Source organism: Oncorhynchus tshawytscha, linkage group LG23, assembly GCF_018296145.1.
Source record: "Oncorhynchus tshawytscha isolate Ot180627B linkage group LG23, Otsh_v2.0, whole genome shotgun sequence".
Taxonomy (NCBI): domain Eukaryota; kingdom Metazoa; phylum Chordata; class Actinopteri; order Salmoniformes; family Salmonidae; genus Oncorhynchus; species Oncorhynchus tshawytscha.
The window spans coordinates 16000032-16024495 of record NC_056451.1 but is presented as its reverse complement, the minus strand read 5'-3'; the positions used below and the strand labels follow the sequence as shown (position 1 = coordinate 16024495).

Sequence of the window (24464 nt, the reverse complement as noted above, 5' to 3'; positions counted from 1 at the left end):
ATATTACAGTGGATGGATTTTTTTGGGCTGGACATTGCTGGGATAGTAATTGCCTTAAGGGCCAAAGTCATTTGAATAGTTGTCTAATTCTGAAAACACTCACATCCCCTCCTCTCCCCTATATCTTGTGTGTGTGTGTGTTCAGGTGAGCTGGCTGGGCCTGGAGGAGAGCCCAGATGACCCCTGTAAGTTCACCCTGACCTCCCGGTCATCCAGTGGCGGTGTGGAGACCTACGTGATGCACTCAGCCAATCCTGGAGTCAGCCAGATGTGGGTCCACCAGATCACCCAGATCCTGGAGAGCCAGCGCAACTTTCTCAATGGTAAAAAAAGACACATCACGGTTCATCTGTGTAACTGTGTAGTGATATTATGCTAGCTTCTCCCAGGTGGCAGCATAATCATATCATATGATTACAATGTTTCATCTGTCTCCCTGTGTAGTCATCCATTCAATAGAATGTATCAACGTTCTGAGAAAATAAGTGTTTAGAGCACACCATAATATGAACTATAGCATGATGTACTGGAATGCAAAATGAATGTTTTTATATTTTTGTTTCATAGCTAGACAGTGTGTACTCATACCACTGAGGGGACTCTTTCTCTCTGTCTGTTTCTCTCTCTATCTCTCTCTCTTTCTGTCTGTCTCTCTTTTTGTGTCCCCCAGCACTGACATCCCCTATCGAGTACCAGAGGAACCACGTGGGGGCAAGTGGAGCAGGCCTGGGGGCCCCCAGCAGCAGCAGTGGCCTGGCAGGAGGTGGCTGCAGCAGCTCCGTAGTGGGCCCTGGGAGTAACTCTCTGTGTGGCCCCCAGAGTCGCCGGCCCTCGCGCATTCCCCAGCCCTCCTCCCGTATCCCACAGCCTGTCCACCACCACCACCCCCCGGGGTCTGACGGTCTGGACAGAACAGCAGGTACGTGGTCCCGACAACCCCCCTCCTCCTCCTCCCAGACCCCCTGTCCTCCTGACCATGCAGAGGGGGACCTGGGGCCCCAAGATGTCCCCAAGATGCGAGTGCTGGAGGGTCCCCGGCCCCGCAGCAGAACCAACAGCAATGGCAAGTCCTTGGGCGTTGCTGAGGGCAGCTTCAAGGAGAGCTACCTTGGGGAGGACCCTCAGATCCCCATCCCACGGCTGGCTGTGGCCCCTCTGAATCTTGCCAAGCCTCGGGTAGGGGCAGTCTCTCCACTGACCTGCCCCATAAAGGAGGAATTCATCCCGGGCAGCCCAGCCCAGAAAGGCTCCTTTTTCTGGTCCACCGCGGTCCCAGCCTCCCCAGCTAGCCGGCCTGGCTCCTTCTCCTACCACAGTGATAGTGGAGACTCGACCCTAGGCCACAGGGAGAGCCACAGCCACCGCCACTCTACCCACAGCAAGGATATAGACCGCATGAGCACATGCTCCTCCACCAGTGAGCAGTCCTTACAGTCCACGCAGAGTAACGGGGTAAGAGCCCTACTCGAGACCCAGGCTTCTGTCCGGCTTAGTCCCTACTAACCTTACTGACTGACCAGAAGTTCTCCTGGGTCATCGGAACCACAAGTGCATACTAAACTATCTAAGTACACTAACTTGCCTATGGTGTGAGTTTTCATCCTTCCTGCTGTCTTTCAGACTCTACTAACAGTATGTTTTTGGCTGGTACAGCAGCTAACTGCTGTAACTAGCAAGTAACTAGCAAGTAGCTTGCTGTACGGTATGTTGGTGTCCTCTCCCTTGGTAAGTGTTTCCAGTATGACTCTCTGCCTCTGCGTCCCTAACTTCACACACCCAGCTCTGTCTTGGCTCTAACATTTTCTAGACATGACCTGAATTTTTGCTGTCCCTTTGCTTCAGCCTATTGTGGTCTGATCTGAAAAACCATCGAGGCATTTATGGGTTAAATGCAAATGAATGCTGATATAATGGAAGATTGATATTTGACTTCACCTGCCTGCAAGAAGAGGAGCTCTGATGTAAAAAGAAACGCTTGCCGTCTCCTGTTTTCTCTTAGCTCTTGCTCTGACCATGCTGCTTCGTTTCTGTCTTGGTTCTGTGGGACTGATGACACATCCTTGTTCCCGTTCTCTCCTTGCCTTGCCCCTGAATACATTTGACTCACACCAAATGCATTTGGCCTCACTTCAAACTTTATTTCAGGCTCTCTCTCATGAAACGGACTGTTTCCTCTCTACTTTCACTGTCTTTGAGAGACACCCACTCTGTGTTAACTCTCCTCTGTCTCTGACTTCTGGATACCTTGTCTTCGCTTCTACAAATGAGAAGGTCTAATTATGAGACATGTAGGAACCAGATGTTAGTTGCTACAGTATGACTTTCCTCACTCTACTTTCTGAACCTTTTGTAATGAACGCTTTGAAATGAGTCCTTCGTTGTGCATGAGCTCTAGCATATAAACAGATGAACACATGATGCTCATGTGCAATCAAATCAATAACATTTGAATTTGTTTAGTCTCTCTCTATGCCTCTCTCTTTGTGTAACCATACCTATAAACCCTTACTGACTCCATTTCCTTCCCTGCTTCCCATCCTCCCCTGCCTCCCATCCTCCCCTGCCTCCCATCCTCCCCTGCCTCCCATCCTCCCCTGCCTCCCATCCTCACCTGCCTCCCCCTCCTCCAGAGTGAAAGTAGTAGCAGCAGCAGCATCAGCACCATGCTGGTGACCCAGGACTACGTGGCCCTGAAGGAGGATGAGATCAGTGTTTCCCAGGGAGAGGTGGTCCAGATGCTGGCCTCCAATCAGCAGAACATGTTCCTGGTGTTCCGGGCTGCCACCGAGCAGGGCCCTGCCGCCGAGGGCTGGATCCCCGGCTACGTACTGGGTCACACCTCCACCATCATCCCCGACTTCCCCGAAGGAACCATCAAGTAAGAGACAGACACTGCTGCTACTCCATGTACCAACCTGAATGAATGAAAAGCTTTATCATTCCAAAGACAGTTCCATTTTCACATCATGAGCTCTGCCATCATAAAAGTGAAACAGTAGACAAAGATGTTAAACTTTTCTCTTCCTTTCTTCCTTTTTATTTCTCTCTCTTTTCCCCTTTCTTTCTCATTCTCTTGTCTGGAGCAGGAAGTCATCCTCGTGGCACACAGCACTCCGCATCAGGAGAAAGTCTGAGAGGAGAGATAAGGAGACCAGGAAGGAATATAAGATGGAAAACGGCTACCGCAAGTCTCAAGACTGTCTGACTAATAAAGTTTCCGTAAAGGTAGAGTTGATTTGATAATCACCTGTATGGCTGTAAGACTTAAAGCCCCTCTACATTAACCTCAATATGGCTGTAAAACTTAAAGCCCCTCTACGTTAACCTCAGTATGGCTTTAAGACTTAAAGCCCCTCTACATTAACCTCAGTATGGCTGTAAGACTTAAAGCCCCTCTACATTAACCTCAATATGGCTGTAAGACTTAAAGCCCCTCTACGTTAACCTCAGTATGGCTTTAAGACTTAAAGCCCCTCTACGTTAACCTCAATATGGCTGTAAGACTTAAAGCCCCTCTTAAACGTTAACCTCAGTATGGCTGTAAGACTTAAAGCCCCTTAAAACCCAATATGGCTGTAAGACTTAAAGCCCCTCTATGGCTGTAAGACTTAAAGCCCCTCGTTAACCTCAGTATGGCTGTAAGACTTAAAGCCCCTTTGCATTAACCTCAGTATGGCTGTAAGACTTAAAGCCCCTCTACATTAACCTCAGTATGGCTGTAAGACTTAAAGCCCCTTTGCATTAACCTCAGTATGGCTGTAAGACTTAAAGCCCTCTACATTAACCTCAATATGGCTGTAAGACTTAAAGCCCCTTTGCATTAACCTCAGTATGGCTGTAAGACTTAAAGCCCCTCTACGTTAACCTCAGTATGGCTGTAAGACTTAAAGCCCCTTTGCATTAACCTCAGTATGGCTGTAAGACTTAAAGCCCCTCTACATTAACCTCAATATGGCTGTAAGACTTAAAGCCCCTCTACATTAACCTAATTTAATGGATTCATGTAATTATTTCATGTCTTTGTGGTAAAACTAATTTGGAGAAGAAACTTATTTGTGTTCATATTTTCTTTCAGCTTCTAAACCCCAACTACATCTATGATGGTATGTATACATTTAAATGTTTTTGCTTGGGCTTTACTATACAGTAATTGAATGACACATCTATAATTTCACAATCCAGGGGTTCAATAAGACCATTTGTTATTGTCTTGTATTGTACTGCATACTTTCTATTGTCTATTGGGTAGCTCAGATGTGGGATTGTGTAGTTTGCAAGTAAATATCCTCCTCTGAGCCAGAGCAGTGTGTAGGGCAAGGAGCCTGTCTTCTGTTTCTGTAGCGTGAGGCAGCTGGAAAAACGAAAGTACACCCCATGGACAGGACGCTAGTATATTGGAAGGCTAGTTAGCATGTGACATAGTCAAACTCACGTGTCTTCTGTCTGTCTGTCACCTCTGTAGTACCCCCAGAGTTCCTGCTGCCTCTGAGTGATATGACCTGTAACCTGGGGGAGAGTGTCACTCTGAGGAGTAAGGTCTGTGGAAGACCCAAAGCCTCGGTCACCTGGAGAGGACCTGACCACAGCACTCTGAGCAACGACGGACACTACAGCATCACCTACAGGTACACATCGGCAGTGATGACATTTTAGTCATTGAGCAGATACTCTTGTCCAGAGGGACTTGCAGTGATCATTGCAACGCGTTAAAATGACTTAGCAGTTGGAAGACAATGTTCTGTTGTAGTTGAATTTAAGGAAATGTTGCTTTTGTTGAAACTTACCTTGTGACTTCCCTTCTCTCATCTGCAGTGACACGGGCGAGGCAACTCTCCTCATCATGGGTGTGTCTGTGGAGGATGATGGGATGTACACCTGTGTTGCCACCAACGTAGTGGGCAGCGTGTCATCCTCCGCCAGCCTCAGAGTCTCAGGTTAGTCACTGTTGAGTTACATTAAGTTGAGTTGAGTTGTAGACTCCTGTGGGGGCACAATATATCCTCTATATTCCCACTACTTCTTCAGTACTTTTGCATTTTAACATTCAATGTTTCTATTTTCCCAGAGGCCTCTGATGATGGGAGTGAAGTGATTTGGAAGAACAACTTTGAGTCCTTCTACACAGAGGTCACAGAACTGGGCAGGGGAAGGTTCTCAGTGGCTAAGCGCTGTGACCAGCGTGGGAGCAAGCGTGCCGTTGCAGCCAAACATGTCAACAAGCGGTTGATGCGGCGTGAGCAGGTGCTCCAGGAACTGAGGATACTACAGTGTCTGGAACACCCACACCTGGTCGGCCTGCTGGACACCTTCGAGACAGCCACCAGCTACGTGCTAGTGCTGGAGATGTATGTTAGAAAAACTGTGGATGAGCCCCAAATGGGACCCTATTCCCTATAACTGATCAAAAGTAGTACCCTACAGAGGGATAGATAGCAAATGGGACCCTATTCCCTATAACTGATCAAAAGTAGTACCCTACAGAGGGATAGATAGCATTTGGGACGCACACACTGTATTTATTATGATTATTGAGGAAAATACAATTCCTGAATTGAAATAGTATTGATTACCCTTTTGAACAATATATTACTATATATATTTATTCACTGTGCTTTTGAATCATGTTCAAGCAGCCCTCTTGTACATCTACCATATCAGTGGGCTAATGTCTCTCTCTGGTGCTTTGTGTCTGCAGGGCTGATCAAGGCCGTCTCCTGGACTACATAGTCAGCTGGGGTAACCTCACTGAAGAGAAGGTGGCCTTGTACCTTAGGGACATTCTAGAAGCTTTACACTACCTGCATAGCTGGAGGATAGCTCACTTGGACTTGAAGGTGAGTCACAAAGACTGTGACATGTAGAGTAGGAGTTAAATGTGATTTTGTACTGTATGAAACAGTATGATGTCTAACTGATTGTTCTTAAGCAAAGATAGTACTCCCATCATGGGTAAATTCTTAATCATATCTTTCTTTGCGTGTATGTGCGTGGGTATCGGTGTGTATCCCTTTAGCCTGAGAACGTGTTAGTGGAGCAGAACTCTGCCCAGCCCGTGGTCAAGCTGACAGACTTCGGAGACGCCGTCCAGCTGAACAGTGGCCACTACATCCACCCCCTACTCGGCAGCCCAGAGTTCTCAGCCCCGGAGCTGGTGCTGGGCCAGCCCGTCTCCCTGACCTCTGACCTCTGGAGCCTGGGTGTTGTGACATACGTGGTACTGAGCGGGGCATCTCCCTTCCTGGACGAGAGCGCTGAGGAGACATGCCTGAACATCTGTCGTCTGGACTTCAGCTTCCCCCATGACTACTTCCAGGGTGTGAGCCAGTCGGCCAGGAACTTTGTGGGTCTCCTCCTACAGGGCGAGCCGGACCGGAGACCTTCTGCCGCCGCTTGCCTTCAGGAGTCCTGGCTGCAGCCGTGGGACTCCCACCAGCAACAAAACCAGCACCCAGGGTGCATCGACACCTCCAGACTCATCTCCTTCATAGAGCGGCGGAAACACCAGAACGACGTTAGGCCCGTGGGCAGCATCAAGACCTTCCTTCACAGCAGACTCCTCAACCAGATATGAGCAGGTTAGAGAACTACAGTACCCAGAAACCACCGAATCACAATGATGATCTCATCCTCTCTCAGCCGACTACGCCACTTCATTAGAACTATGTTACCCAGCATCCTGCTGCTGCTGACTGCTGACTGCTTTGAATATTTTTGACTGATATTTTTTCCCCCAAGAGATTTAGATACTTCCCTTCCATCCCCACCTTTGTATGGATGATGGTTATATGCCTGCACAAAAGTATGAACTATTTGAAAGTATTTAAAACTTCACTAACAGGGAGAACAAAGCTTTCTCGAGAGCCAGTGAGAGTAAGCCTTGTGTTTGGATAGTATTACTGTAATATCGGGTTACTTTTGGTTGAATTATAAGAATTGTTTTTGTAATGAGAGATTACTTTTTGTAAAGAAAATGTATAGTGAAGAAACAAATGTCTTTATTCATATACCTTTTCAAAAACAAAGGTTATTAATAAAAAGCATGAAAACAAAAATGAATGCGACATATGAACAAAGCACCACCGACCCTCACAGGGTCGTTGCTTCAGAACACTACTTCTAGAACCAGTTGGAGACCAAACTGAGTGTAGTTGTAGTTGATTAACTTACAATAAATAGGCAAATGCTTTGTTCTGGCCTTGCTATTGTATAGACCCGTAACAGTTAGTACAATTATGCTATTTTAGTAAGACCTCAGCAGAGAAATAAACAAGCAAACAAACAACTAAAAGCTATAACACTATTGGAAAAGCTCTTTAGATTTCTGATACATCCGCCTTACTTTGTAAATAATGTGTTCCTGCCTTCATTCTCATTTTGAAGAATTTGTCTCAAACGCTGTTTCATTAGCTGAGTAGTAAGTCCTGCCAATGGAAGAGAGGTGTGAGGGAGACTAGCTCCTCCTCATGCCAGTCAAATTACTTAAACCCTCACTACCAGAAATACTTCTCTAAATGCACTCGTATTTTGCGTTAACTTCTCATGTGCAATGTTGCAGCTTTAACATGTTTGCAACCATTTATGAAGACGTGTGTTGTTCCCGTAATCTAAAAAGGCATGTACGTACCTGGTACTGCAGTAGATGTATGTATTGTGTTGCTATTTTCCGTATTAAGTTCAGTATTAATATCTTGGAAACCTAAAATGCAGGTTTCGCAAATAATGTAAAATAAGAAAAAAGATTTGTATCTACATTGGCACTTATGCTTTCAGTTTGTCATTGATTTGTTTTATTTTCTGTAACTATACCAAAGTTTAGTGTACTTTACTCTCTTTAAATGTGTTATAATGTACCATGTTAAGTTATGAAAACCATGCTGAACCTAGAGATAGATGTTTACATTGGTTCACAGTGGCTTTATTTATTAGCGTTGTAAGAACGTTGTTTAGTGGTTGGTTGTTACTGCTTACCTAATTAACATTTCAAACACTTCTCTTCTCAAGCTGTGCACAAAGTGGTGATTGCTGTGTAAGTTTGTTTGACTTTTTAAGTTATGTATTTTGCTAGACATTGTGTTGCAATGATCAACATCTTGGTTTAACTGAAGATAAACTTGGGGTAGCATTCTTTGCCGAGCCTTTGGTTTGAAGAAGAAAAAAAACTGCCCACAACATTGTACCAACGTTACAATAATTGTGCATGGGCGTTGCGGCGCTATTACCCTAACCTTTATCTGAGGGTGACCATGACCTAGCTGCTTTCAGTAAATGAATCATTGTATGAGTTCAAACTGATTTTAATGTGCCGGTCAATTGATCTGGAGAGGCGGACGAAGTAGCTGTATTTCCTTTTAAGCTTGAAAAGGTTATCAGAGTTTCATGTCTATGTCAAGGCAGTAGTCACAGTGATACAATGAATGTGTTTGTGAACCTGTACAGTCCCATTTTGTGCCCTCTTATTTATTCATGTGTAAAGCTGTACAGACATGGATGACGAACATGGGAACCTGGATGTAACCTCATCATATTTGATACATACTACGTCATTTTGAATGTTAAATGACTTATTTTGACTTTTGCATGTATATTTCTTTGTACAGAAATTGTTTACACATTACTTGCTATAAATAGTTTATTTAGTCCTCAGTTATTTTGCCATTAAACGTATGGAACATACCCTTGGAAGTTTTTTATATTTATGTATGTACAGTGCCTTAAAGTATTCATAGCCTGTGACTTATTCTACATGTTGTTACAGCCTGAATTCAAAATGGATGAAATGGTTTTTTTTCTCTCACTCATCTGCACACAATGCCCCGTAATTAGAAAGTTAAAACATGTTTTTAGAAATGTTTTCAAATGTATTGAAAAATGAAGTACAGAAATATCACATTTACATAAGTATTCACACCCCTGAGTCTATACATGTTAGAATCACATTTGGCAGCGATTACAGCTGTGACTCTTTCTGGGTAAGTCTCTAAGAGCTTTGAACACCTGGATTGTACAATATTTTCCTATGACCAGAATACCCATAACGTGATGCAGCCACCACCATGCTTGAAAATATGAAGACTGGTAGTGATGTGTTGTGTTGGATTTGCCCCTAACATAACGCTTCAGGACATTAAGCTAATATCATTGCCACATTCTTTGCAATTTTACTTAAGTGCCTTATTGCAAACAGAATGCATGTTTTGGAATCATTTTTATTCTATACAGGCTTCCATCTTTTCATTTAGGTCAGTATAGTGAAGTAACCATCCTCAGTTTTTCCTTATCACAGCCATTAAACTCTAACTGTTTTAAAGTCACCATTGGCCTCATGGTGAAATCCCTGAGGGGTTTCCTTTCTCTCTGGCAACTGAGTTAGGAAGGACCCCTGTATCTTTGTAGTGACTGGGTGTATCAATACACCATCCAAAGTGTCATTAATAACTTCATGTTCAAAGGGATATTCAATGTCTGCTTCCCCCATCTACTAATAGGTGCCCTTCTTTGCGAGGCATTGGAAAACATCCCTGGTCTTTGTGGTTGAATCTGTATTTGAAATTCACTGCTCAACTGAGGGACCTTACAGATATAGTAATTGTGTGTGTGGGGTACAGAGATGAAGTAGTCATTCAAAATCATGTTAAACACTATCATTGCACATAGAATGAGTCCATGCAACTTATGTGACTTGTTAAGCACATTTTTACTCCTGAACACATTTAGGCTCGCCATAACAAAAGGGTTGAAAACTTTATGACTCATTTCAGCTTTTCATTTCTAAAACAGAATTCCACTTTGACATTATGGGGTATTGTGTGTGTAGGCCAGTGACACATCTCAATTGAATCTATATTAAATTCAGGCTGAAAAAGCAAAGTGGTGTGAAGGCACTGCAAGTGGTATAGACTTACCTAATTATAACCTTATAAACATTTATATCTGAGATCAACATGGTTGATAATGTTGTTGTTGACAGTTTTTGAAGGAAACGGAATAGGAGGTGTGAATGGTGTCCACAATAACTAGATGTTTCTCATCAGAATCAGATCTCTGTCGATGATAAACAAGATGTGAGAAACCAGAGTGAGCGTCTGTGATCTTATCTCCAAGGTGCAGGCGTTGTGCAGTCAATTTGCACCAAAGATTATTCATTGGAAATGTGTTTGAAAAACTACTGAACTGTTATTCCCCCCCACATCTATTTCAACAGGCACTTCAAACCAAGGTCATTCATGATTTTTTAGAATGATTACCAATTCATGTAGGTGTGATGTGATGTACCTTTCCCTTTCAGAGCACACGGACTTAACTACGATGCTTGATACCGGAAAAGATCATAGATGTTAACCCCATCCTTGGATTTGGCTGTTAAGTTCAAGTCATTTTTTTATTAACTTAAAAAACTCAGCAAATGTCAATGAACTATTAATGTCCAAAATCATCTGCTTAACCTTATTGATTGCTCAAATTATGAATTGATCTTGAATTATATGTTTTGTTCAGTTAATCATGTTGAACTCAATATTATTGTAGCAATGTATCAAGTGTGGATGTTTTTTAAGTTCTACATTTGAGGGTTGTTCAGGGACAGTTCCTGTGTTTGTATTTAACCGAGGTGTGGCGAATGTTCTTCCCTTCTGCCTTATCAGATGTGAAATCAACAGAGCTGTTCTTAGAGTGAAAGTAGCAGCTGTTTTGCATGCAACCACAGCGACTGAGGCATCTCAGCAAGCTCAGGTGTTCTTCAGAGATTTTATCTCAGTAGGGAGACCGAATCCTGTTTTCAATGTTTACACACACACACTCAAACGCACACACTGGCTTCCCCACTAGAGGGCATACTGAGCTGGTGTTTAATAAGTGAATCATGGCAATTCTGAACCTTGTGTCAGTCAATTACAGCAAGACGCTCTGGATGGTAACAACAATGGAAATCTTTATAGCTGTATCTTGTTGTATATTTGCTGATCATGACTGAAATTTAAAAAAAAAACAGTTATGAAAACTTAGGACACAAGAGTCCTTTCTACTAACTCTGAAAAACACCAAAAGACAGATGCCCAGAGTCCCTGCTCATCGGCGTGAACATGCCTTAGGCATGCTGCAAGGAAGCATGAGGACTGCAGATGTAGCCAGGGCAAATTGAGACGCCTAAGACAGCGCTACAGGGAGACAGGACGGACAGATGATCGTCCTCTCAGTGGCAGACCACGTGTAACAACACCTGCACAGGATCGGTACATCCGAACATCACACCTGCAGGACAGGTACAGCATGGCAACAACAATTGCCCGAGTTACACCAGGAACGCACAATCCCTCCATCAGTTCTCAGACTGTCCGCAATAGGCTGATAGAGGCTGGACTGAGGGCTTGTAGGCCTGTTGTATGGCAGGTCCTCACCAGACATCATCGGCAACAATGTTGCCTATGGGCACAAACCCACCGTCGCTGGACCAGACAGGACTGGCAAAAAGTGCTCTTCACTGACGAGTTGCCGTTTTGTCTCATCAGGTGTGATGGTCGGATTCGCATTTATCATCGAAGGAATGAGCGTTACACCGAGGCCTGTACTCTGTAGCGGGATCGATTTGGAGGTGGAGGGTCCGTCATGGTCTGGGGCAGTGTGTCACAGCATCATCGGTGTAACGCTCATGCATCATCGGACTGAGCTTGTTGTCATTGTGGACAATCTGAATGCTGTGCGTTACAGGGAAGACCGCCTCCTCCCTCATGTGGTACCCTCCCTCATGTGGTACCCTTTCTGCAGGCTCATCCTGACATGACCCTCCAGCATGACAATGCCACCAGCCATACTGCTCGTTCTGTGCGTGATTTCCTGCAAAACAGGAATGTCAGTGTTCTGCCATGGCCAGCGAAGAGCCGGATCTCAATCCCATTGAGCACGTCATTGAACACGTCTGGGACATTTTGGATCGGAGGGTGAGGGCTAGGGCCATTCCCCCAGAAATGTCCGGGAACTTGCAGGTGCCTTGGTGGAAGAGTGGGGTAACATCTCTCAAAAAGATTTTACAAATCTGGTGGAGTCCATGAGGAAGAGATGCACTGCAGTACTTAATGCAGCTGTTGGCCACACCAGATACTGACTGTTACTTTTGATTTTGACCCCCTCTTTGTTCATTTCTGTCTGATCACATCACATGTCTGTGGAACTTGTTCAGTTTATGTCTCAGTTGTTGAATCTTGTAAATTAGAAATGTCCTTGTTTATGAAAGAAAAGCCTTTTTTTTTGTCCATTTAAAATAACATTGAATTGATCAGAAATACAGTGTAGACATTGTTAATGTTGTAAATGACTTTGGTAGCTGGAAACGGCTGATTTTTAATGGAAAATCTACATAGGTGTACAGAGGCCTATTATCAGCAACCATCACTCCTGTGATCCAATGGCGTGTTGTGTTAGCTAATCCAAGTTTATCATTTTAAAAGGCTAATTGCTTATTAGAAAACCATCTTGTAATTTTGTTAGCACAGCTGAAAACTGTTGTTCTATTTAAAGAAGCAATAAAATGGGCCTTCTTTAGACCAGTTGAGTATCTGGAGCATCAGCATTTGTGGGTTCGATTACAAACTCAAAATGGCCAGAAACAAAGAACTTTCTTCTATTTTTTGTCAGTCTATTCTTGTTCTGAGAAAGGAAGGCTATTCCATGAGAGAAATTGCCAAGAAACTGAAGATCTCATACAACGCTGTGTACTACTCCCTTCACAGAACAGCGCAAACTGTCTCTAACCAGAATAGAAAGAGGAGTGGGAGGCCCCGGTGCACTACTGAGCAAGAGGACAAGTACATTATGTCTAGTTTGAGAAACAGACGCCTCATGTTCTCAACTGGCAGCATCATTAAATAGTACCCGTAAATCACCAGTCTCAACGTCAACAGTGAAGAGGCGACTCCGGGATGCTGGCCTTCTAGGCAGAGTTCCTCTGTCCAGTGTCTGTTCTTTTGTCCATCTTAATCTTTTCTTTTTATTGGCCAGTCTGAGATATTTTTCTTTGCAACTGTGCAAGAGAAGAAGGCCAGCATCCTGGAGTCGTCCTGGGATTGAGCATGGTTGAGCATGTATTAGTTTTGTGAGAACTGCAAGATATTTACCAAGGTTTATTTGACATGAATTAGTATGTTTTGTTTGAGCTTAACCTGTAGTCGTTGGCTCTTTGTAAAAGTTCATATTCCTGCTTAAGTTCAGAAATGGTATTTTCTTCTTTACCCTGTATAGATTTTTATGGGCTTTTTCTAAGATAGTGATATATTTTTATGGGCTTTTTCTAAGATAGTGATATATTTTTATGGGCTTTTTCTAAGATAGTGATATATTTTTATGGGCTTTTTCTAAGATAGTGATTTATTTTTATGGGCTTTTTCTAAGATAGTGATATATTTTTATGGGCTTTTTCTAAGATAGTGATATATTTTTATGGGCTTTTTCTAAGATAGTGATATATTTTTATGGGCTTTTTCTAAGATAGTGATATATTTTTATGGGCTTTTTCTAAGATAGTGATATATTTTTATGGGCTTTTTCTAAGATAGTGATATATTTTTATGGGCTTTTTCTAAGATAGTGATATATTTTTATGGGCTTTTTCTAAGATAGTGATATATTTTTATGGGCTTTTTCTAAGATAGTGATATATTTTTATGGGCTTTTTCTAAGATAGTGATATATTTTTATGGGCTTTTTTAAGATAGTGATATATTTTTATGGGCTTTTTCTAAGATAGTGATATATTTTTATGGGCTTTTTCTAAGATAGTGATATATTTTTATGGGCTTTTTCTAAGATAGTGATATATTTTTATGGGCTTTTTCTAAGATAGTGATATATTTTTATGGGCTTTTTCTAAGATAGTGATATATTTTTATGGGCTTTTTCTAAGATAGTGATATATTTTTATGGGCTTTTTCTAAGATAGTGATATATTTTTATGGGCTTTTTCTAAGATAGTGATATATTTTTCTTTCATTTTAATTTCTAATTCAGATGACATTTTTGCTGAGTATGAGATTATCATTCCCCTAATGTACATCTTTAAAAGCAGGTTGGCTTTCCTCTGTTCTCTATCTCTACCAGTGAAGGCTGGTGGGGGAGCTATAGGAGGACAGGCTCATTGTAATACCTGGAATAGAATAAATGGAATAGTATCAAACACATCATATGGAAACCATAGTTTTGACTCCTTTCCATTTATTCCACCCTACCTGACACCCTAGACCCACTCCAATTCGCTTACCGCCCCAATAGGTCCACAGACGACGCAATCGCAATCACACTGCACACTGCCCTACCCCATCTGGATAAGAGAAATACCTATGTTAGAATGCTGTTCAAATCAAATCAAATTTGATTTGTCACATACACATGGTTAGCAGATGTTAGTGCGAGTGTAGATGTTAGTGCAGATGTTAGTGAGGTTAGCAGATGTTGTGCTTCTAGTTCCGACAATGCAGTAATAACCAACAAGTAATCTAGCTAACAATTCCAAAACTACTACGTTATAGACACAAGTGTAAGGGGATAACGAATATGTACATAAAGATATATGAATGAGTGATGGTACAGAGGGGAATAGGCAAGATACAGTAGATGGTATTGAGTGCAGTATATACATATGAGATGAGTATGTAAACAAAGTGGCATAGTTAAAGTGGCTAGTGATACATGTATTACATAAGGATGCAGTAGATGATATAGAGTACAGTATATACGTATACATATGAGATGAATAATGTAGGGTATGTAAACAGTATATTAGGTAGCATTGTTTAAAGTGGCTAGTGATATATTTTACATCATTTCCCATCAATTCCCATTATTAAAGTGGCTGGAGTAGAGTCAGTGTGTTGGCAGCAGCCACTCAATGTTAGTGGTGGCTGTTTAACAGTCTGATGGCCTTGAGATAGAAGCTGTTTTTCAGTCTCTCGGTCCCAGCTTTGATGCACCTGTACTGACCTCGCCTTCTGGATGATAGCGGGGTGAAGTTTGTGGAGTTTGTGAGTGCTTTTGGTGACAAGCCGAATTTCTTCAGCCTCCTGAAGTTGAAGAGGCGCTGTACTCCCTGTTCACCCATGACTGCGTGGCCATGCAAGCCTCCAACTCAATCATCAAGTTTGCAGACGACACTACAGTGGTAGACTTGATTACCAACAACGATGAGACGGCCTACAGGGTGGAGGTGAGGGCCCTCGTAGTGTGGTGTCAGGAAAATAACCTCACACTCAATGTCAACAAAACAAATGAGATGATCGTGGACTACAGGAAACAGCAGAGGGAGCAGCCCCCTATCCACATCGACGGGACAGTAGTGGAGAAGATGGAAAGTTTTAAGTTCCTCGCCGTACACGTCACGGACAAACTGAAATGGTCCACCCACACAGACAGCATGGTGAAGAAGGCGCAGCAGTGCCTCTTCAACCTCAGGAGGCTGAAGAAATGTGGTTTGTCACCAAAAACACTCACAAACTTTTACAGATGCACAATCGAGAGCATCCTGCCGGGCTGTATCACTGCCTGGTACGGCAACTGCTCCGCCCACAACCGTAAGGCTCTCCATAGGGTAGTGAGGTCTGCACAACGCATCACCAGGGGCAAACTACCTGCCCTCCAGGACACCTACACCACCCGATGTCACAGGAAGGCCAAAAGGATCATTAAGGACAACAACTAACCGAGTCACTGCCTGTTCACCCCAATATCGTCCAGAAGGCGAGATTAGTACAGGTGCATCAAAGCTGGGACCAAGAGACTGAAAAACAGCTTCTATCTCAAGGCCATCAGACTGTTAAACAGCCATCACTAACATTGAGTGGCTGCTGCCAACATACTGACTCATCTCTAGCCACTTTAATAATAAAAACTTTACCCCAGTCCTCAGCAGTCCAATCCCTGTACCTCGTGGTGGTTAATTTCTTTACTATCAAATAAGGAGAGACAAACGTATCACACAAGTCAGAGTTATACTTAAACTAAATCTTTAATAATGAGAGCTTTGCAATAGCAATGACTTTCAATGATTCACCATTTCTAATGATACGTTGAGAGTGATAAAACAAAAGTAAAAAGTTATTTTATAGTCAAGATACACCCCTTTCAACCTACATGACAAACAACAGATACATAGCATGTTCACAAGGTTAAGACTCCAAACTGGAACCATCTCTTCCTGGTACGGTATAGAGAAGAAACATCACCCATTTTATCACCCAAAGACATCGTAAATCTCCTCTGTCAGTGTTATCTCATAGAGGCCCATCCTCAGTAGAACACACACACAATAGTTAACAGAATACTCTATTCTGTCGAATAAAACAACCATTATAATGCAGTACAAGCATTATAACATAATCTTGCAATTTCCCTGACAACCTTTGCAGAATATCAGCATGTTCCTGATGTTTTTCTTGGAGAGAAGTGGATTCTTTGCTGCCTTTCTTGACACCAGGCCATCCTCCAAAAGTCTTTGTCTCACTGTGCATGCAGATGCACTCACACCTGCCTGCTGCCATTCCTGAGCAAGCTCTGTACTGGTGGTGACCCGATCCCGCAGCTGAGTCAACTTTAGGAGACGGTCCCGTCGCTTGCTGGACTTTCTTGGGCGCCGTGAAGCCTTCTTCACAACAATTGAACCGCTCTCCTTAAAGTTCTTGATGATCCGATAAATGGTTGATTTAGGTGTGATCTTACTGGCAGCAATATCCTTGCCTGTGAAGCCCTTTTGTGCAAAGCAATGATGAAGGCACGTGTTTCCTTGCAGGTAACCATGGTTGACAGAGGAAGAACAATGATTCCAAGCACCAACCTCCTTTTAATGTTTTTTTTTTGCATTTTCCAATTAAGAACATTCAAAACAAAAGTGAAAAGATATTAGACAACGATAGGACAAGGTTACAGTAACAGACGAGCGTAACAACAAATAATTATAATTATAATTATATATACAAACATACAATAAGAAAAAAAAATAATGAGACTTTGGATCACCTGCTGTAGGCTACATATTATACATTACGTGTGAAACATTATGTGAAGGTTATATAGAGATTCAATCAATGAGATGTGGGGGGAGATTCTCCATATAGTCAATAAAAGGTTGCCAAATTCTGTAAAATGTCTTTAACTTATTCCTCAAGCAGTAAGTGATTTTCTCCAAAGGGCTACAACTATTAACTTCCGATAGCCACATTGCAACTGGCAGGGAGGAATCCAATTTCCATTTCAAGGCAATACATTTCTTGTTAGTAAAGTTACCCAGTAGACAGACCTCCGGGTCTAAAGGGAATGCAACCCCGTGAATTGAGGATATGGTATAGCATACCCCCTGCCAGAAACCGTGTAGTTTTGAACATTGCCAAGTGGAATGGAGGAATGTTCCTTCATCTGAGCCACATCTAAAACATAGGGAGGAGATATCTGGGTTGAACTTGTGCAGTCTAGATGGGGTGATATAGAGCTGATGGAGGAAATTAAACTGGATCAGTCTGTATCTGGAGTTCAATGTGGATGTAACACCATGCCTGCATAGGTCACTCCATAGATCCTCATCAAGATCAATACCCAGATCTTTTTCCCATCTAAGTCGGGGTTTATCTAGCCCAGGCAGTGTTAGTCCTGACATAAGAGCATCGTATACACGGGAAATGGTCTTGAACAGTGTTTGGTCTGCGTGGCAGAGTTGTTCAATAGGTGACATCTTAGGTAGGTTCCATTGTCCCTTGAGAGTCACCCTAATAAAATGTCATAGTAATATTGACTGTAATCAAGGGTCAGTTTATCCAGGCCAACCCTAGGGGTTTTGCCGTGCCAGATAAACCGTCTGGTCAGCTTGTCGAGAGAGGAAAAAAATGCTGCGGGAACAGGGATAGGGAGAGATTGAAACAGATATAGAAATCTGGGCAGGACATTCATTTTAATTGCATTGATTCTACCCAGTAGAGTGAGAGGTAAGTCCATCCATTTACAAAGGTCAACCTCCACCTTTTGCAACAAACTGGCCAGATTGAGTTTATAGAGGTTGTTCAGATTACCATCCACCATTATGCCCAAATATGTGAAGCCCATAGGCGACCATCTAAAAGGAAACTTGTGTGAAACTTGTGTTTGATGGTATGATGGTCAAAGACAGACAACGGTAAGATTTCGCTTTTATCAAAATTGACCTTATATCCAGAGAAAGAACTATAACACTGTAGTAGGATCTGCAAGTGAGAGAGGGAGTGTTCTGAGTTTGTTAGAAATAAGATAAGGTCGTCTGCAAAGAGTGATAATTTATGGGTATGGGGGCCCACCTCAAAGCCATGTATGTCAGGGCACGTTCTAATAGCCTCAGCCAACGGTTCGATGGCGAGGGCAAAGAGGTGGGGGCTAATTGGGCAACCTTGTCTGTTCCCCCTATAAAGAGGGAAGGAGGAGGAAGTAATCCCATTGGTAGCAATCCTAGCTTAAGAAGATTTGTACCTAAACCAAACTTTTCTAAGACGTGAAAGAGGTATGGCCATTCAACCCTATCAAAGGCCTTTTCAGCGTCGGGGGAGTCTGCGACACTAGCTATTTTGTTTTTGTTAGCAAGGTGAATTATATCAAAGAACCTTCTGAGATTATTGGAGAACAATCTATTAATTATGAAGCCAGTCTGATCTGGGTTGACCAACAGGGGAAGACATGACTCCAGTCTCTTAGATAGCATCTTGGTGACCAGTTTACAATCTGTGTTAAGGAGAGAGATTGGTCTATAGGAGGCGCACTTTAGCAGGTTTTTCCCTTTCTTGTGGATTACAGTAATCACTGCTTGAGAGAAGGACTCTGGAAAGCAGTTGTCTTCCCTGGCTTTTTTAAGTCTCTCCATAAGGTAGGGGACCAACAGCTCCCTAAGTTCTTTATAGAACTCTGGAGTGGAGCCATCCTCCCCAGGAGATTTATTAGAAGGTAAGGATTTAATGGCCTCCAACAATTCAGGATCTGAGAAGTGTTCACTCAGGCGCTCGCTGTCTTCCCCTGACAGGCATGGGAGGTTGAGAGAGGAGAGAAAGGAGTCGATCTCTGATAGATCATCGCTTGATTGGGAAGTGTAGAGGTCTTCATAGTATTTCTTAAAAGTATTATTAATTTCAGTAGGGTCGAAAGATATCTCATTAGTAAGAGTTTCTATGGCATTAATTGTTCTCTTACTTTCCTCTGCTTTCAGTTGCCATGCCAATACTTTGTGAGCTTTCTCTCCAAGCTCGTAGTAACGCTGTTTTGATTTAGTGATGGCCCTCTCAGCTTGATATGTGTTCAGAATATTATATTTAAGTTTTTTAATTACCAAAAGCCTGTATAGATCTTTAGTCCGGCCTCTTTGGTAGGTTTTCTCTAGCTCGGAGATTTCAGATTCAAGGGCACTCAGTTCCGCACCGTGTTTTCTCTTCAGCCCTTTAGTATAGGAAATTATCTGTCCCCTCAGATAGGCCTTCAATGTGTCCCAAAGAATGAAACTGTCAGGAGCGGAAGGTTTGTTTGTCAAAGTAAAAATATTGATCTGCTCTTTGATGAATGCACAAAATTCAGGTTGCTTTAGGAGTGTAGAATTTAGTCTCCATCTATATGCTCCATTTACCTTGGTAGGAATGGAGATTGATAATACCAGAGGAGAATGGTCACTAAGCAATCTGGGGAGATACTTGACATCTAACACTCTATGAAACAGTTGTGTCGAAAGTAAAAAGTTATCTATGCGTGTGTGTCTTGTGTGGGTGTGAATAAAAAGAGTAGTCCCTATCCTGTGGGTGCAGCTGTCTCCAGATGTCTAGTAAATTGAGATCTTTCATGAATGACATGGTGAGCTTACTGGCTTTGGTAAGAAGTGAGGGTTTATCAGAGGACCTATCAAGAACTGTATCTAAACAAACATTTAAATCTCCTCCAACCAGTAGCCATCCTGGTGGTGCTTGAGCGACCTGAAGGAAGACATTCTGTATAAACATATGGTCATCGAAGTTAGGAGCATAAATATTCAATAGGGTTCAAGACTCTGAAAACATATGCCCCTGCACCAAAACAAACCTGCCAGAGGGATCAGAGATGGTGTTGTTGACTCTGAAAACATATCTCCCTGCACCAAAACAAACCTGCCAGAGGGATCAGAGATGGTGTTGTTGACTCTGAAAACATATGCCCCTGCACCAAAACAAACCTGCCAGAGGGATCAGAGATGGTGTTGTTGACTCTGAAAACATATGCCCCTGCACCAAAACAAACCTGCCAGAGGGATCAGAGATGGTGTTGTTGACTCTGAAAACATATGCCCCTGCACCAAAACAAACCTGCCAGAGGGATCAGAGATGGTGTTGTTGACTCTGAAAACATATGCCCCTGCACCAAAACAAACCTGCCAGAGGGATCAGAGATGGTGTTGTGATGCTGAAGGGTATGTGTCTACTTATCAAAATTGCAGTTCCTCTTGCTTTGGAGTTAAAAGAGGACGCAAAAACTTGTCCTACCCATTCCCTCTTCAATTTCTTGTGTTCACTGGCTGTAAGATGTGTTTCTTGTAAAAACACAATGTCAGCCTTTAATTTCTTAAGGTATGTATTGACTCCTTTCCTTTTAATCGGGCTGTTAAGACCTTTTACGTTGAATGTGACATATTTTAGTGGATTAAGCATAGGTTGGGTTTCAAATATGTAACTGAATGGAAATCTATCATATGCAGATAATTAGGAAATGTTTCAACTTTGGTTTGAGCACAAAATTGACCCGTGTGTCTCTTTAGGAAGGAAACAATAAACATAGAAAAAAGGAAGAAATAATAATAAAAATCCCACCTGATTGTCAGACTAAAACAACAATCCCAACAATCAAACATGAAGACACTTGTAGAGATACGTTGCTGCTCGCTTTCCATCTTGCTCTTACTAGCTAAACCTTGGCGTAAACTAAAACCTGTGAGCTCTCCAAGTTGAAAACAAACATTGTGAATAGATATTTATGGCTGAGTATTTACTGCCCAAGGTAAGGGCTGCTTGAGTCTCTTTTCAAAAGATTAACATAAATGAGGGGGAAAGCAGTGGGCCTAAGCCCACTTATTTGCTTCGCCCAGTGGATATGGACTAAACCAAAATATACTCTCCTGTAAATGTTAGTTAGTTGAAAATGTACAAATCAATTATAGTGACCGGAAGATATCAGCAGTTCAGTCCGGATAAGAGAAAACAAACAAACTGCATTTTATCCCCCAGAGAGACCATCCTGGCTCAGATGTTGTTCAGTTCTTTGAGAAAAGTGTGCACTTCTCCCGGTGTGTTGAAGAGATGGCTTCGGCCTTTGTACTGAACTTTCATCTGCGCAGGGTGGATGAGGTAGCCGGGGATGTTCTTCTCCTTCAGTGCTTTGGCGGCAGGTCTGAACTGCTTGCGACGTCTGGCGAGATCCGCGCTCATATCCGGGAAAAGGCTGACCCTCTTTCCATCGATGGTGATGTCCCCTTTGGCTCTTGCGAGTTGCAGTATCTTCTCTCTGTCTTGGAAACGGAGGAACCTGATCAGGACGGCCCGTGGGGGCTCATCTGGCCGGGGTTGCGGCACTGATGTTCTGTGGGCGCGTTCAATTTCCAGCGGCTTGGTGAAGTTGATTATGCCTAGGACTTCCGGGATCCATTGAGTGAAGAAACGGACTGGGTCACGGCCCTCGCTGTCCTCTTTCAATCTGCACAACGCAGAAAATAAAATATATTTTAGATTTTAGATTCTTCAAAGTAGCTACCCTTTTTGACAGTTTTGCACACTCTCATCCAGCTTCACCTGGAATGCTTTTCCAATAGTCTTGAAGGAGTTCCCACATATGCTGAGCACTTGTTGGCTGCTTTTCCTTCACCCTGTGGTCCAACTCATCCCAAACCATCTCAATTGGGTGAGGTCGGCGTTATGAATTTTATGTATAATGACTAAATTATGTATACATTTATAGTAATCTAACATAATTCTACTCTGTCTCTGTATAATGAGGAAGAATGTTTGTCCATAAGAAAAGAGGGAACTGTTAGCAGACAAGGAACTGTGGCAGACAACTTGTGACCACTGTGAAACTGATAAAGGGAAGTAGGTCTCCCCACCCAGAGGGGAGAAACTATTGGGCTTAAGGTAGATTGTGTAACATGTTGCAGGATGTGATAAGCAATGTATGTATGCATAAGAGAAGACTTGTAAACTATATTGTCATTGTCTGAGAGGAGGAGGGACATTTATGATGAAATGAGAGGTACAGTATATAAACCAATGTACATGAAATGATTGGCAGAGCTCTCATAAATAAACGTTGCTGACTATCGTAGACTGGCCTCTGTCTGTTTCATTTCAACAAGAATCTTACAAATTCTTGGTAGCAGACCGAGGAGTTCAATTGAAGTTCAGTTTATGAACATTGAGAACATAATTCTCTTAACAGTCGGGTGATTGTGGAGGCCAGGTCATCTAATGCAGCACTCCATCACTCTCCTTCTTAGTCAAATAACTCTTACACAGCCTGCAGTCCCACTAAGCGCAAACCAGATGGGATGGCGTATCACTGCAGAATGATGTGGTAGCCATGCTGGTTAAGTGTGCCTTGAATTCTAAATAAACCACACCATCACACATGCTTCACCGTGGGAACCACACATTCAGAGATCATCCGTTCACCTACTCTGTGTCTCACAAAGACACAGCGGTTGGAACCAAAAATCTCACATTTGAACTCATCAGACCAAAGGACAGATTCCCCAAAGATTCCCCAAAGCTAACACCTCATTTGGCCACCTTTCCTTCCAGTTCTCTTCTGCCAATGACTGGAACGAATTGCAAAAATCACTGAAGTTGGAGACTAAATCTCCCTCACTAACTTCAAGTGTCAGCTGTCAGAACAGCTTACCGATTGCTGCAGCTGTACACAGCCCATCTGTAAATAGCCCATCCAACCAACTACCTACCTCATCCCCATATTTGTTTTAGTTTTTCTGCTCTTAAGTACTGTGGTTGGTTGTATTACCTCAGAAATTTTTATTATTTTTTTATTTCACCTTTATTTAACCAGGTAGGCTAGTTGAGAACAAGTTCTCATTTGCAACTGCGACCTGGCCAAGATAAAGCATAGCAGTGTGAGCAGACAACACAGAGTTACACATGGAATAAACAATTAACAAGTCAATAACACAGTAGAAAACAAAGGGGGGAGTCTATATACAATGTGTGCAAAAGGCATGAGGAGATAGGCGAATAATTACAATTTTGCAGATTAACACTGGAGTGATAAATGATCAGATGGTCATGTACAGGTAGAGATATTGGTGTGCAAAAGAGCAGAAAAGTAAATAAATAAAAACAGTATGGGGATGAGGTAGGTGAAAATGGGTGGGCTATTTACCAATAGACTATGTACAGCTGCAGCGATCGGTTAGCTGCTCAGATAGCTGATGTTTGAAGTTGGTGAGGGAGATAAAAGTCTCCAACTTCAGCGATTTTTGCAATTCGTTCCAGTCACAGGCAGCAGAGTACTGGAACGAAAGGCGGCCAAATGAGGTGTTGGCTTTAGGGATGATCAGTGAGATACACCTGCTGGAGCGCGTGCTACGGATGGGTGTTGCCATCGTGACCAGTGAACTGAGATAAGGCGGAGCTTTACCTAGCATGGACTTGTAGATGACCTGGAGCCAGTGGGTCTGGCGACGAATATGTAACGAGGGCCAGCCGACTAGAGCATACAAGTCGCAGTGGTGGGTGGTATAAGGTGCTTTAGTGACAAAACGGATGGCACTGTGATAGACTGCATCCAGTTTGCTGAGTAAATGAAGTATGGTGGCTGGTGGGGGTCTACTTAGGGTGAGTGGGTCTTCTAAAATGGGATGAGTGGAGGCCCCACGCACACCTCAAGTGTCTGATGCACACCTCAAGTGTCCCCCCCAAGCCAAGCGTATCACCACCTCCCCTACTTGCCCTACCTTACCCACCAAGGTCTAGTTTATCCAAACCTCTGTCTTTCCCCCCTCCCTTCTTCCAAACACATGTACAACCCTCTATACATCTATATACTCATCAATTCTCCATCATTCACACACAACATATACCCTATGCCTCTGCACACCCATTCTCTCGTGCCCTCCTACAAGCATTCATATTCACCATCCCTCACACTCCCATTCATGTGCACAGACACATACACCCACTCACACCCTCTTGCCCTCTTGCACGCACACACACACACACACACACACACACACACACACACACACACACACACACACACACACATCCATATAACAATTATGACAATTATTGACTTGCATGCTATATTTCCTCTTTTAAATGGTCTTTTCAGTGTCCATGTATGTCATTGGCATCGGCTAATTTTAGCATTACTTCCTATAGAAGAACAGTTACTTAGGGACAATAGAGTCTAGATTGTATTGATGGGAGGGAGAAGGAATATTGTCTCAATTTACGATAAGT

At 42.9% G+C, this 24464-nt stretch overlaps 1 protein-coding gene across 4 annotated transcripts in view; it reads left to right on the top strand.

The window, feature by feature from the left end:
* The window catches only part of LOC112222534 (triple functional domain protein), a 151411-nt gene extending 142738 nt beyond the window's left edge, over positions 1 to 8673 (top strand). For 3 of the 4 annotated variants that reach the window (XM_042304720.1, XM_042304721.1, XM_042304722.1), the window contains 10 exons: positions 146 to 323; positions 671 to 1452; positions 2631 to 2878; positions 3087 to 3225; positions 4076 to 4103; positions 4463 to 4625; positions 4813 to 4934; positions 5066 to 5345; positions 5696 to 5834; positions 6014 to 8673. In XM_042304720.1, coding sequence (XP_042160654.1) covers positions 146 to 323; positions 671 to 1452; positions 2631 to 2878; positions 3087 to 3225; positions 4076 to 4103; positions 4463 to 4625; positions 4813 to 4934; positions 5066 to 5345; positions 5696 to 5834; positions 6014 to 6571 — 2637 coding nt within the window. In that variant the 3' untranslated portion in view covers positions 6572 to 8673. Of the gene's footprint in view, positions 1 to 145; positions 324 to 670; positions 1453 to 2630; positions 2879 to 3086; positions 3226 to 4075; positions 4104 to 4462; positions 4626 to 4812; positions 4935 to 5065; positions 5346 to 5695; positions 5835 to 6013 lie in introns of those variants that run through there. The other variant, XM_042304723.1, reaches the window with a different exon arrangement.
* Positions 8674 to 24464: the final 15791 nt, after the last annotated feature.